Source organism: Leishmania mexicana, chromosome 29, assembly GCF_000234665.1.
Source record: "Leishmania mexicana MHOM/GT/2001/U1103 complete genome, chromosome 29".
NCBI lineage: Eukaryota > Euglenozoa > Kinetoplastea > Trypanosomatida > Trypanosomatidae > Leishmania > Leishmania mexicana.
In genome coordinates, this window is record NC_018333.1 from 569,770 (window position 1) to 583,712 (window position 13,943).

A 13,943-nucleotide genomic window follows, 5' to 3' on the forward strand; every position below is an offset into this window, starting at 1 on the left:
AGAACGGAGTCGCTCCTCACTTGCGTTACGACCTCGAATCATGGCGTCGTCACTGTTCGCATGTGTTCACTTCTTGTTTTCTCCTCTTCTGCCATTTCTCCCGTGAGGGTCGCAAGACAAGTCAATGGGGTCGGAAGAAGGACTGCAGAGCTGGTGCGCCCGATGCAGCACCCCTCCCCCTCCCTCCTCCGAAACAAAAGCAAAAGGTGGCACAATGAGTTCCCTGAACTGGCGTGAGCACGTCGATGTGCCGTGCTTTTTAGTCGTGCGGTTCTCGGCTAAAATATGCCCGGATCGATTTCTATCCAGGTGCATCCCTCTTTCTTTTTGCCTTCTCCTGCGGCAACGGATCCATGCGCCTTCTCTTGTCACCGTAACGCATATACTTCCCTGTTACTCATGTCGTTGGTACCCGTTCATGCGACCGGGTGGCTTATATTGTCGTCTTGTGCGTACTCTCGTCTCCATTCTCCATTTTTAGTTCAAGGAGCGCATCATGAGCAAGAAACCACCGTCGAAGAAGGGCAGTGCAGGCGATGTTGTGACGTCTCAACCAGAAAAAGAGGCCGCTGCCGCTGCTGCCGCCAACACGTTGAGTCCTCACGCCATTCGTCAGCGCACGTGGGCGAAACGTGTGGACGACGCAGTGATCGAGATGCGGCATGTACAGCAGCTCCTCCAGAAGCACACAGTCGAGGTGAACACGGTGAAGCGGGAGTTGGAGGAGCTCACGTACACCGCCGCCGCGCTCTGGGCAGCAAATCCGGATGAGCTTCCTGCGCAGTATAAAGACAAGCAGCAGTCATCGCTGCAGCGGCTGAACAGTCCATCCAGCACTGCAGGCCGGTCATCCGACACCACCCCGACAAAGCGGCGCTGTGGACCAGACACCACATCGCCTTCCACGAGTCTCGGAGGCGACACCCTCAGTGGAATCTCAGAAGTGGCCCTCGAAAGCGTGGAGCAGACACTGTTACAGCTCTCCCCGGCGCGGCGGGCGAGGGTGTCGGCAGCGCTCCAGTCGCTCTTCTATGCACCCCCAGTTGCGCCGTCCGCGGAAGTCGTCATCGACGGCGCTGGCGCCGATTTTGCCGGTGACCCGCCGTCCGCAGCGGTAGATGGTGCAGCTCAGCAAAAGCCAGCACCGCCGGCAAAGTCTGGGAAGGCGGCGGCAGCCGTCGTAGTGTCGCCCGCGATAGCGTCACCAGCGATGGCGGCCACCAGCGATAGCAAATCGTCGACTCCTGCGACTGCGCGGCGCAATTGCATCCCACCATCGCTCTTTCTCGCCATGAAGGAGCTGCAGGCGAGGCGGATCAATCTAGAAGAGCGGCTGACAACGGCCACCAATGCTACCTCCCAGAAGCTGCAGAGGTTTCAGCTGCTGCAGGAGGAGCTGATGGTCTCGCAGTACGGCCTAGATGCGGCGCAGCACGATCCGCAGAAGCAGGCCCAGCAGCAGCAGCAAGCACCATCCGAAGGTGTTCCAGGGCCGTCGTAAGGTGCCGTGGAGAAAACTGGGGGGAGTGGTGGCTGCTGTGCCTTTGCCTGGATTACGTTGTGTGGTAGAGCTGAGGCCTCTAGCCATGCTCTGAAGCCCCCCTCCTCCTTTGGCTTTGTCTTTGGTGCCTCACTGAATCACTCGCGCCTCCCTCCCCAAAGGCCATGCTCTTCCTTTCCCTGCTAAACGACAGTGGTGTGCAGGTGTGTCGTGACGGAGAGGAGGCACCGCCCATCGCAAAAGGACTGCTGTCCGAAGTGCCCTGCTTTTCCACGCAACCCCCTGCTCCTTGCTTCGACACACACCTGTTGGGAGTGTGGAGTGCACGGTGAGACGTTGCAAGGGCGGCAGATGAAGCGGAAGATGGTCGGTGGCTCACATGTATAGGGTGCCCCAGCAGAGGGCACCTTGACTTTGGTGCCCGAGAGGCAAAAACAACCAACACGGCAGCATGCAAAGCAACTGCTTGCTCTCCTCGTCACACCGCCAGAGAATACAAGCAGCCGCATCGGATCCGTGGTGATGCGTGCGTGCCAGTGTGCACTCGTGCGCGGTAAAGGAAGCAGCTGTTTAGGCTGTGCACACATGCAGGTGTGATCGGTCGTGCTTTGTTGTTTCCCACATCGCGAGAGGCATGCAACCCGTATGCGTACGTGCCTCACCCATTTGACCTACCCACCCACCCCTCCGTCTCGTCTCGTGTTGCACCTCTTTCGCACTCGACATTTGTGTGTGTGTGTGTGTGTGTGCTTCCGTGCGCCCGCCCCCCCCCTCCCCCTCCCTCTCCTCTTGGCGAGGTGCGCCGTCTCACAGTCGAGAATGATGACGAAGCATCGACATTACTTCGCGACCAGCACCTCAGCGTCCCACACACACATACATATACATACACAGCCAACCAGGCATACACTAGAACCAACAGGATGGGCACTTGTTTGTCCCGGCAAGAAGAACTTTTCCTCCGCCGACAATGGCCAGAGCTGCTTGAGGTGGCCATGGCAGCAGACACGGCCGCGCTCTCGGATGACGCCGCAAACGGATGTGGCGACGACGGCAAACCCCGCAGCATGGGCGACGCAGCGCCACAGCAAAAATGGGTGGGGCGAGTCAAGAAGGGGGGCTTCCGCCTCTCCTTTCAGGAGTGGCAAGCCTTCCTGTCGGTGCTAGAGACGCAGAGTGTCAAGTCGAGCAGCGCCCCCTCCGACCTATGCGCTGCCCTCTCTCCGGCGCAGCTGCACGTGCCTGCTGTGGCGCTGATGGTGCACTTGTGCGTGTGGTGGAGAGGAGCCGTTTCTGCTAGCTTGCTGGGTGAGCGCGTCGAGCAGCTGGTGCGGCTTGTGGCGGATGTGCAACATCCCAGAGAGCATAACACGGAGAGCACGTGCTTGAGCAGCGGCACCGGAACCCGTGCAGGCGGTCACGACGTTGACGACATCGGACGGGGACCTGAGGACACCCCGAGTAGTCGCCGTGCAAGGCTGGCGCGCTTTGTGAAGGAGCGCATCGTTAACCGTTCCAAGCGTGGCTCAAGCCCCTCCGCTGCCCCCGCTACGGCCGAAGACGAAGAGGAGCTGTCATTAGACACCTTCGCGGACATGGTGGGACTGGCGCAGCAGCTACTAGAGCAGGAAGGTGTGCTAACTGGCGGCACGACAGGTGCCGCTGAAACCTCCGGCACGCAGGGCATGCGCACCTTTGAGCTTTACGACGAGAAGATCAACAACGCTGAGGCGCTCAGGCAGCGTCCTATCTTGGCGGTGGTGATGGTACTGGTGCTTGCTGTGTACGCCAGCAAGATCGTAGCACGCCCAGAACTCGCCGCGCGCAGCGTGGCGCACTTGGAGGCTCTTGAGAGGATGATGGTGCTAGGCAGCAGTGATGGCAATGGAGGTGGTACTGCTACTGTTGCCCTCCCTCGTCCGACATCGGCGTCGTCATCGACACTGGCCACGCTTTGGCCCCTGACCGGTGAGCTTGAAGTAGCCCTCGTGCATCGCCAGCACGAAGCCGACGCCGCACGCTGCTCCTCAAATGAAGGCGAAGAACTCCGCTCCACGCTTCAGCACATGCATGAGAAACGGATGTTGCTTCAGCGAGACAGCGCAGCCGCCAAGGCTTCGACCCCGAGCGAGAGATGGGCAGCCGGGGCCTCGCAGTACGTTGGCCAGCGCCCAATCTGGACTGCCCTGCGCTCCCATTTTCTCTCAGCAGGCGTCTTCGATGCAGATAAACCGACAGTGCTGGTGTTCTTTGGCCCCTCCGGCTACGGCAAGTCGGAGCTGGCAAAGCGGGTGGCCAGCGTGCTGCACGGAATTCCAATGTCAGAGCTCGAGGTGTCTGGCAAAATGGTGTACATCCACATGCCGTCCTTCTGCACAAAAGACAGCATCTATTCTCTGGTCGACCCGCCGGCCGCCCACGTCGGCAGTGGCATCCTCCTCTCTGCCCTGCAGAAGCACCCGGACGCTGTCGTGGTGCTGGACGAGTTCGAGAAGAGCACGGCGGAGGCCATCAACAACCTGTGGCTGTCCGCCTTTCAAAAGAACGGTGTGCTGCGCTCACTGAAGGAAGCGAGCCGATCCGTCTCCACAGTGCGCACAACCTTCATCCTCACCTGCAACATCGCGGCGGAGAGCATTGCGGCTCGCGAAGGTCTCTACCTCAACGCGTCCCCGGCAGATCAAGAGAGGATTCGGACACTTTTCCAGTTGCAGTGCAAGAGCGTGTGCCAGGAGACCATGGGTGACCCTTTTGTTAACCGCGTGGATCACTTCTTCCCCTTCATGCCCTACACACGTGCTGAGCGGCGGCAATTTGTGTGCCTCCTGCTCGAGCGACTCCTGACAAGTCAGGCTGAGAAGGGCCGCACCATCTACGCTACACCGGGGTTTGTGGATGTCATGGTGGAACGGCTCCGCACCTTCCACGCCGCCACGCTCGAGGAGGCTGTGCGGACGCAAGTCGTGCGGATGGCACACGAAGGGTGGATGTCTGGGGTGCTCACAGTTGAGCGCCGTGTCGCCAGTGGCACCGTGGCGGTGCTGCTGCCTGCGACAAGGTCGGAGCTCATGAAACACGCAGCACCCGCCTCATCATGCCCAATGTCGACGACGGGTGGCTGTACTGCTGCCGACTTGAGCAGCGACGACAGCGACGACCTCGTCGACGTCGGTGGGCGCTCACTTTTGGTCGAGGCGTGGGAGTCGCTGCCGGGTGGTCCGCAATCGCTGGCGCAGTGGGCGGTAGCGGGGGGGAGGGATGGTCGCGCGCCTGGGACCGCGGACGCGGGCGACACCTTGAGTCCACCGAACGTGACTCCGACGCCTTCGACGGACCGACGAGACACCAGCCTGTCTTCCGCGGCACCCTCCACCACAACTTTGCCAACACCCACGCCAAGCAGTGCTGGCCCGCCTGCCGTCAGCGCACCAGCTTTAAAGAAGGAATACGAGTACGAGTGTCTTACCGACAAGGTTCGCATTCTGGAACTGGAGAAGGAGCTGAACACGACGCGGGAGCTGCTGACGCAGCGTGACTTGGAGATCGATACCCTGAAGGGCAAGATCTTGCTGCTGCAGAAGGCGCTTGCGTTGGTGCTCCTCTCACTGCTGAGCTGCCTCTTCCTCATGGCGCTCATCATCGGACTCAAGGTGACGCTTCTGTTTGCCTTGGCCATAGCGGGCTGTCTCGTGTTTGTGCTCGGTGTTCCTCTGTCCTTCCTGCTCGAGGCCGTGCGCGGGCTCTTCCACTTGCTGGGTCCCTACAAGGCCGGAGGGCTGCTGCTCCTTCTGAGTGCGTGGCTAGCGCGGGCATTTTGGTCAGCCGCGTCGTGCTCGTAGGGAGCTCGCAGGCAAAGATACGGCCCAGTCAAGGTGGTAGAATGACGATGCTGCTATGCTTTTTCTTTGTGTGTGTGTGTGTGTGTGCTTGGCCTGTTTTGCCGAGAACATCGATACGCACTACTACTATCACCACCACCCCCTCGCAACAGGAACGAAACTAGTACGACTACGCACAAACCGCATCATCGCCAGCGACGCTCCCTTCTCTCTTCATCTAGTATTCTACAGGCTCGCCCGCGTGCAGTCCATAACGGTGCACGGGGAAGTGATGAGGACGGAAAGTGCAGGGAAGCACCAGCAGCGACCGAGTGGGCCATGGAGTGTGCCCCAGTCCCCAGGCAGCCTCATTTTTGTCTCCCCCCCACTTATCCACCAACTCTTGGCTTTCTGTATTTTGTTTTTCGTGTGTCGCAAGAGAAACCGGAACGTCCGCATCGTCGTCATCCCTGCGGACCGGCAGACCCCCCCCCCACATACACACACACACAGAGACACACGCGGCAACTTGTGTGTGTGTGGCGCCGACTTATCTTGCTTGCTCGCTCTCTCTCTACAGCAGCCGACACATCGCGCAAATGGAGAGCGGCAGCGATTCCTCCGAGGATGGGACGATTCAGTTCAAGGTGGTTGTACTGGGCAACGGTGCCGTTGGCAAGACTTCCCTCATCCGCCACTTCTGCGATAGCGGCTTCACGAAGAGCTACAAGCAAACCATCGGTGTGGACTTCTACTCGCGGAGGGTACAACTGCCACACAGCTACCCCCCTGTGACGCTGCAGCTGTGGGACATTGGCGGGCAGCAAATCGGAGGCAAAATGCTGGCGAACTACATCTACGGCAGCCACGCAGTATGCCTCGTATATGACATCACAGACCTGAACTCCTTCAAGGATCTTAGCGACTGGAAGGAGTGCGTAGACAAGGTGTTCGCAGACGCGCCGGCCGTGGACAAGCCGAAGATGGTACTCGTGGGAAATAAAGTCGATCTGCCCAATCGGCAGGTTACAGACGAAAATCAAGCCGCCTTTAGCAAGAACTTCAACATGCCGCACTGCACCGTGTCGGCGCAGTCTGGAGAGCGGGTGAACGCCATGTTCACTCGCATCGCCGCAACATTGGCGGGGGTGGAGATGAAACAGCAGGATTTGGACTTGGCAGATCGCGTTGCGGCAAATGTGGTGAGTCGACCAGAGGAGCGGCAGGTGGCGCCGCGGGCGCTGGTTCTGCAGGCAACCAGCAACTCACAAGGAAAACGAAAGAATGGCGACTGTGCGGTGATGTGAAGGGAGGGATAGGCCGCCCGTTCTCGCTCTCCCTCGCCCCCAGCTGCCTTTGCCGCAACACCTCGCTCATGCCCCCCTCCCCCCACTCCCACCCCTCGTCGACCAAGGAGACGACGTTACAAGGCAACCTTCCTTTTCTGTTTTTTATTATTATTTGCGGTGTCGCCGTGGATAAGCAGCATCTTGCAGCGCTGCACCCGCGAAGGAAAAGCAACAACAAAAAGAGGGGAAAACCCAAAGCACAGCAAGAGAGACTGTATCGCAGCAGTGAAATGGACGGCGAGTAAGGCGGAGAAAAAGGGATAGGAACGCCTGAGCGGAGGGCGTTGCTTGATGGAGGAGGAGGAGCGGGGGGTGAGGGGGTGGGGGCCTCTCACCCCCTCTTATTTGTTTTCTGCTGCTCCCCACGCCACTTCGATGTTTCCTTTCTTTCTGCACATTGCTTCATTGCCTTTGCGGGACGTGTGTGTGTGTACGCTGTCGTGTGAGATGTGGTGGCCAGCGTTGATTGCATTGGCGCTGACCGACGCCGCTTTTTGAGAGAAGGAAGGGGGAGAGACGGAGAGGAGATACATGCGCCCTTGACCACGTCGCCACCCTTCCCCCCTCCCCCCCACCGCACCCAAGCGCATGGATTGCCTGTGCGGGCCGTCGTCGGATGCTGCGTCACCAATGTGCATCTAAAAGATGTAGTGAACACTGACGCACGCATACAGTAGTCAAAAGAAAACGCGATAGAGCCAATCATTCCGTCGTCCTTCTGGTGCTGCAGCCGCGCGCCTCCCCGTATGTGCTGAGAGCGGCCATAGTGATGCGAAAGACGAGCGGTGTCGCCAAGACGATGCGATTTGCTGCCGCCCCCCTTCCCCTTCTGTTAGCAAGATGAGGAATGTAGCGCGTCCCTCGATTCCATCCCGGAGATGGGGGAGGGGTCTGTGCAACAGCTGCAGCGGACTATTCTCTCCGTTCTTTCCTGTTGTCTTGTGTGCTTTCCTGTCTACGGTCTTTTTTTGTTGTTGTTCCCTCCAAGCTCACGTCTGCGGCACTGGCTCACCCGTCACATTCTCCGTGCGCCGGTACGCGGGGAAGAGAACCCGGGTGCACCATTAGCCTTGTTGCATCGTGAAAAAAAATCAAGTCGCACGACTGCGCCCTCGCCGAGGAGTATCATAGAGTACTCACTTTACTCGTGCCTGCCTGTAACCTGTAGACGCACTTCCTCCGGCGTTTCTGTAGGCACGCGTGGCGAGTGAGTCTCGCAAGGCGCACCAACAGGCTTGCTCAGGGTAGTCTTCTCACTGACGCGGCGGCACACACACATAGACGCACCTCGTTATCTGTGGCAATGAAGACTCTAGATCAGTGGCTTGAGGATAGCTCGTCCAGCGACGATGTCGAGCAGGTGCAACGTGCTGCCAGCAGCGATGGCGATCCGCCTAGCATCTCAGGTGGTGGCCATCCCAACGAGTTGCGCGCGGTCAGCGCCTCGCACAACAGCGGCGGTGGCGCATCCGTGTCCGGCAGTCCCGTCTCGGCGCACACACCGACTACGATGCGGCCAGTGAATCACCCGCACGGCGGCCTCTATGGAAGGCAAGAGGAAACCCGCGATAAAATGATGCGTCTACTCGGCGCGGATGCTGTTGTCAAGGCCACGTCTTCAACATCATCAAGCGCGTCGCCCAACAGCCCCGCATGGCCCGTCGCTGCAGTGCCAGACCGCAGCCGCTTCCTGTTTGGCGTAACGCCGCCCTCCAGTCAGCCCGTGCCGCAGTCCTCTGGGATACCATCTGTGCTATCTGGTGGGAGCTTCACCGGCACCAACGCCAGCTCTCCGATAGGCACACTGGCCCGACCGCTGAAGGCGGTCACCCAAACAAACACGGCGGTCGGCTCCAGTCAACTGCCTGAGGTTGAAAAGACTATGCAGGGTTTCAACGGCGACTCGGCGTACGAGGCGGTAGAGGTGATGGTGGTCGACCGCGGAACTCAGACAGTGTCGACGGTAGGAACGCAGACCGACCCGCTGCCAATGCCCTACGGCGCCTACTACCCCGGACTCTTCGCGCCGTCGCCGTACACTGGCACTGGCTCGTACACTAGATGGATGCCGCCAAGTCTGCCACTACCAAGCTACGGTGTCGGGGTGGATGAGCAGCCATTTCGGCACCACTACCACGACTACGAGCAGCGGGAGGCGGCGGAAGCTGCCAAGCTGCGCGGCGAGCTCGAGATGATTCAGAACTCCATTGACATGCTGATCGCCCGTTACAATCTCCCGCCACCGCCAACGTAGCGCGCTGTGGTGCCGGTGTTTCTGTGTTCGGTTTCTATTCTCGAGTGCCTTTCCGGCATGGTCGCGTGTTGCTGGCATGACTGCTTCCTCTAATCTACGTACACTCAGATGAATGCTTGGCTTTGTGTGTGTGTGTGTCTGCCAAACGTGCCACCCACTGCACACACCTGTAATTTCCATCCGGCACACGCACAGCAGAGCCGCATCGCGGCACCCCCTCTTCCACTGGGTGACGATTTGTCGGCAAAAGGGTTGTGTACTATCGTAGCACAAGCACCCCCAGTTCGAGTGCGCGAGCCTGCTACCTCTCGGAACACCTCTCTCCCTCTCTGTGCCGCTCTCTGCTGCCCTCACAGCTTTCATGCACCAAGCCAACGGAGTGCTCGCAAGTCCTATAGCTGTTGCCGCTGTTCGACGCACGTCCCCCCTCCCACTCCCAACCAGACCCTCTAGCAGGCGAAAACTGAGCGGGAAATCGCACCGAGCTACACGCTGCCGTGCCCGTGTCAGCCTCTTTTTTATATATACTTTGGCGTCCCTTCTCGCACAGGTTCTTCCGAAGTAGACATGTTCTCTGTGAAGTACTACGACGATCCGTTCGACGACGACGACAATGATATCTGCTACGCCGATATTGTGTCGGACGATGACAACGGCGGCGCCGCTGCCGACGCTGCCGACGCTGCCGACGCTCGGCCACATCGCACCTTCGCTCCTTCCACGGCCGCCTTCACTTCGGCGTTGCGTCGCACAAGCGAGACAGCGAAGAGTGGGTGCGGCGCCAGTACGGAGATACCCCTTTCCACAGTGTACGGCTCGCGGAGCGGCAGCGGCCAAGGGGAAAATCTGGAGTACGAGGCGCATATTGAGCTGCTCTGCGCTGAACTGAAGACAGCCAACGCAGAAAACAACCGGCTGACGGCCCTGCAGAGCAAACTGGAGTCACGCGTGCGCAGCTTGTCTTTTGGAAAAGAGAATGCCGAGCGGCAGCTGCAACAAGAGCAGGAACGCAACCGCGTCTTGGCGGGCAAGGTGTCGGCGTTAGAGGAGGAGCTGGAGCTGATGATGACACGTGCCAGCTCTGCCGCGCCCCATCGCGGTGCCACATCCCTCGAGACGAGCAGTCTTTACATCTCCAGCAGTCCTGAAGGCCCGCGCCCCGCGGTACCGCGAACACAGCGACGCGACCCCAACACCTCCATGGAGCAGTTTATGGCATCCGACAGGCCGTTGGAGCTTTCGCGCAGCCTCGAGCTGAGCCGGTCAACGGCACGACACGCGCCATCAGTGGACGGCAGCTGCAGCTTCCACGCCCTGGAAAAGTTGCACCAGGCGCAAGCAGCTTACGCTGCGTCCCGCGGCGGGCCGTATGAGCGGCAGGGTGGGCCAATGATGACAGCAGCGTTGCCCCCTACAGGGCACACAGGCAATGCGCCAGGTGGCGCGGCGCCACCGCCTTCTAGCCGACAGACGCTGCGCAGTCAGCGGGGGGCCACCGCAGCGCACGAAACTATCGCATCCCAGGAGCAGGCCCAGCACGAGCAGGCGGCCGCAGTGCGGCGGCTGGAGACCCAGCTACTCCAGCACTCTCAGCAACGTGACGAACTGACGAAGCAGCTCGAGCGTCTCGAGCGCATACGCACCCGCACGGTGGCGGACCGCAAAAACAAGCTGGTGGTCGAACGTCAGCTCGAGGAGGAAGAAAAGGTCATTGGCCAAATCCGCCTCGAGCTGCGCTCGTACTCTGCGCTAATGCGCTAGCCGTCTGTAGGGCACGGCTTTGCCTGAAGCAGCACAACGCCGCGAGCGCCATTGCCAATGAACAAGCGCAGCGGGTGTTGTGAAGCTTGGCGCCCCCCACTCCCCCACGGCCTTTGATGTTCGTAGTTTCCAATGCCACTGCCTTGACGCACGTTCCCCTGACGAAATAAACAGGTAAGGACAAAAAATGCGAGAGCCGAGCAAGCGAACCCGCGCATCGCCGTTCCGCGCCGCCGCGTCCGTCGCGAACGCCCCCCTTCCCCTCGGGGCGCCCAACCGCGGGCCCTTTTCCCAGCCACCTCGCCCGCCCCCGAACCCTTTTCGCCAAAAGCCGAGGCCCCTCCTCCTCTCCCGCCACCCCCAGGGGGCCGGTGGGCGCCGCCGCAAGCCCCAACAGCCCCCCCCCCCAACGCTGCCCGGGCCGGAAGCCCGCGCGGGGGCCTGACCCGAGGCCAAAAAGCCAGCGCGGCGCAGGAACCCCAACGGCAAACCCACAAGAGCCGCCACCACACCAACGATACCCGCCGCACGCGCGCACCGCCAGCGCACGATGAAATGAAAACAACCAGCGGAGATGTCTTCGCATTCGCCGGTAATAATGCTCCCAAACCTGGCATCTTGAAATGGAAGAGCGCGAGACACCCCAACTTCGGATCACGTATTCTGATAGTTATGTATCAGTGCGCCGCGTCAAGCACAAATACTCCACCTCTTCTTTAACTCTTCTGTTTCTCGCTCCTCCTCTCAAACCTATCTGCTCATAGCGCAAGCACACTTCTAGTCCTGTAGGCTTGTCGCCGCTCCTACACACCCTGTCACCAAACGTGCCTTTTGCGCAAGGCGCGGTAGGCACCGCTGACAATCATGAGTTTCGCCAAGGGCGCTACCCCGGAAAACAGCCTCAGTTCGAAGTGGAGAAACGGTGCCGAGAAGGCCACGGATGTGCCGAAGGAAGCCGCAAAACGCAGCTGCTCAAGGGTATTGCACGTCTCCGTCACGGATGATACACAAATAGTGACCATCCCTCGCGACCAAGAAGACCCGTTCGATGTATGGGCTGTATACTCTCATGTAGTGTACGCGACCAAGAAGGAGCAACGCTTTCTTGAGCGAACTCTGCAATTGCGCATCCACGAAAGTATCTCCCAGTGTTCCAATCTGTTCGTTATGAGCAATGACAAGGAGGGGAAGCAGACCATCCCCACTGGTAACTCTGGCAGACGCATGGACGGGTCGTTTGTGTCCAAGCTGCAGGCGCAAGGCTACGGCAAAAGTATCGCAGCGTGCGCCATGTGTGTGCTTTCAGTGTGGCCTTCCTTCCCTGTTAAGAACCGACCCCCAATGCCCACAAAGGTCCAGAGGTCATTCGAGGCGTTGCAAGCCGGCACACACCTGTACGTTTTCAATGAAAAGCCGAACTCTCCACTACTCTGCGACACAGCGATGCGTCTCTTGCACAGTATCCACGGCGATGAGGCCAGTGTTACCATTTTCAACGCCACGGAGCCTTCCCTTATCGATGGGTACATTCCACTCTCGTTTATCGTATCCCTCTCTTTTGGATTGGAGCCAGTTGAGTGTGAGCGGCACCTGAAGAAGACCGGCACGATCACGTGCAGCAACGGCAACCAGACGAGGGAAGAAACGAGCAAGCGAGCCTTCACGCTCCACTGCTCTGCACCTGAGCTATTCTATGTCAGTTTCATCGCGACGACTCAGGATGACTTCAACAAGTGGATTTGTGTCATCGATTACTTTGTTCTCCTTAATTCTTTCTACCGAGCTTACCTGCAGTCGCGCTAGTCAACAAAAAGCGGAGCAGATACTGTGGCTTACATTCTTTCATCCTATACCATCTGCTTTCTTCCTTTGCAGTGTCTTTGTTAGCTCTCTGTAGACTCCGAATCGGGCGCAAGCGACTTCCTGGCCCCAGTATCAACCCCAAAGAAGCGAGAATGTAGCAGAAAGCGTTCCTACTCTTTTGTTCAAGCGTGTCGCATGGCTGTTTATGCACTTCTACCGTTGGCCCTGCTTTTGCTTGGTCCCATCATTCTACCGCCCTTTGTACCTTTATATGGCAGATTGCTGCTGATCTGACTTTCTGATTCCAGCCTTTCATCGGAAACACGTAAGAAAAGCCTCTTGGACACAGCGTGTCGCTACAATTTTGCTCTCCTTCTGCCTTGCATGTACATGTACATTCATGTTTCTTTACTGAAGCGAACCAAGAGCAGTGGTTGCCATAATTATGGGTTCGTTTGCCCCTCTGGGGCTTCACCTGAGCCTGATCGTATTTGGTGCTCACAAGGTTGTGTGACTATGTTGCTTCCATTTTAATCCCTGCATTTGCGGGTGCCCACAGCTTGGGATGTAGCGTCTTCTCATCTCGCGTATGCTCTAACTCTCCTCCCTCGCTCTCTTCCCTGCGTGCTCTTTCCTCCAGTGTGAGTTCTTCTTCGTGCCTCCTCCCCTTAGGTTCGCACCGGCGCATCTTGCGTCATCACATCAGTCGTTCGCTTGCAGTCACTATGTCACTATACTCTGAAATTGTGTCTGACCAGGTGCCAGCCGCCATCTCGGCAGTTAGGAGCCATCTTGCAAAATGGAGTCCCTCTCAGGTGGCTCGGATTGTTTTCACTGAGTTCATCGCCTTCTTAAGGAAGTACTGGGCATGGGCCATGTACTTCATCATTATCAGAAAGCTATACCGCATCTTGAGCCGTACGAACAAGCGCTCCTCGAAGCCAAGTCGGATCAAGAGGTCCTCTGTCTCCATTCCTGACAGCAACGAGTCTGTCGCCGACTTGGTGTCCACTCCCCGTTCAGTGGATGTTTCCTTGCTCACTGACACTGCCGAATATGTGCCGTCAAAAAATCAGATGATCGTCGGCGATGGCGTCATCGTCATAAATCGTAATGACCGTTACGTTGAGGTGTACGAGCGCAAGAACGTCGCGAAAGTAGGCAATGTTGAGGCAGAGGTCAAAGCACTGCTTAAGGAGTTTGCTGCTCGGAGCAGCAAATGAGTGTGCCATAGAGGGTGTCGATTCTTCTCGTTTCAGTTCACAAGCTATTTATCGCTTATCTTTTCCGTTGTCTTCTTCTTCCTTGAAGAAGGGCTGAGGAATGCACATATGCTCTTTCTTGGCGTTTCCCTTTTGCTCATGTCTGGTTATGTTTTTCTTTTTGTGCAGCGCACCAAAGAAAGAACAACAACAACTGCTTTCACGTTTCTCTTAACCTTCCATCCACCCGAAGTC

At 58.4% G+C, this 13,943-nt stretch overlaps 7 protein-coding genes across 7 annotated transcripts; all 7 read left to right on the plus strand.

Annotated features, from left to right (window-relative positions):
• Positions 1 to 496: 496 nt before the first annotated feature.
• On the plus strand, positions 497 to 1,501 carry LMXM_29_1690 (conserved hypothetical protein; the record flags this gene model as incomplete). The annotated part of the gene is made up of 1 exon (XM_003877264.1): positions 497 to 1,501. One exon carries the CDS (start codon positions 497 to 499, stop codon positions 1,499 to 1,501), a length of 1,005 nt encoding a protein of 334 aa, XP_003877313.1.
• Positions 1,502 to 2,757: 1,256 nt separating this feature from the next.
• On the plus strand, positions 2,758 to 5,340 carry LMXM_29_1700 (conserved hypothetical protein; the record flags this gene model as incomplete). Its single annotated transcript, XM_003877265.1, has 1 exon — positions 2,758 to 5,340. The coding sequence occupies one exon, from the start codon at positions 2,758 to 2,760 to the stop codon at positions 5,338 to 5,340; it is 2,583 nt and encodes an 860-aa protein (XP_003877314.1).
• Positions 5,341 to 5,918: 578 nt separating this feature from the next.
• LMXM_29_1710 (putative small GTP-binding protein Rab28) lies at positions 5,919 to 6,626 on the plus strand (the record flags this gene model as incomplete). The annotated part of the gene is made up of 1 exon (XM_003877266.1): positions 5,919 to 6,626. One exon carries the CDS (start codon positions 5,919 to 5,921, stop codon positions 6,624 to 6,626), a length of 708 nt encoding a protein of 235 aa, XP_003877315.1.
• A 1,924-nt stretch (positions 6,627 to 8,550) lies between these two features.
• On the plus strand, positions 8,551 to 8,922 carry LMXM_29_1720 (conserved hypothetical protein; the record flags this gene model as incomplete). The annotated part of the gene is made up of 1 exon (XM_003877267.1): positions 8,551 to 8,922. One exon carries the CDS (start codon positions 8,551 to 8,553, stop codon positions 8,920 to 8,922), a length of 372 nt encoding a protein of 123 aa, XP_003877316.1.
• A 567-nt stretch (positions 8,923 to 9,489) lies between these two features.
• On the plus strand, positions 9,490 to 10,683 carry LMXM_29_1730 (conserved hypothetical protein; the record flags this gene model as incomplete). Its single annotated transcript, XM_003877268.1, has 1 exon — positions 9,490 to 10,683. One exon carries the CDS (start codon positions 9,490 to 9,492, stop codon positions 10,681 to 10,683), a length of 1,194 nt encoding a protein of 397 aa, XP_003877317.1.
• An 864-nt stretch (positions 10,684 to 11,547) lies between these two features.
• Positions 11,548 to 12,486, plus strand: LMXM_29_1740 (hypothetical protein, unknown function; the record flags this gene model as incomplete). Its single annotated transcript, XM_003877269.1, has 1 exon — positions 11,548 to 12,486. The coding sequence occupies one exon, from the start codon at positions 11,548 to 11,550 to the stop codon at positions 12,484 to 12,486; it is 939 nt and encodes a 312-aa protein (XP_003877318.1).
• A 725-nt stretch (positions 12,487 to 13,211) lies between these two features.
• On the plus strand, positions 13,212 to 13,709 carry LMXM_29_1750 (hypothetical protein, unknown function; the record flags this gene model as incomplete). Its single annotated transcript, XM_003877270.1, has 1 exon — positions 13,212 to 13,709. One exon carries the CDS (start codon positions 13,212 to 13,214, stop codon positions 13,707 to 13,709), a length of 498 nt encoding a protein of 165 aa, XP_003877319.1.
• Between the last annotated feature and the right edge of the window lie 234 nt (positions 13,710 to 13,943).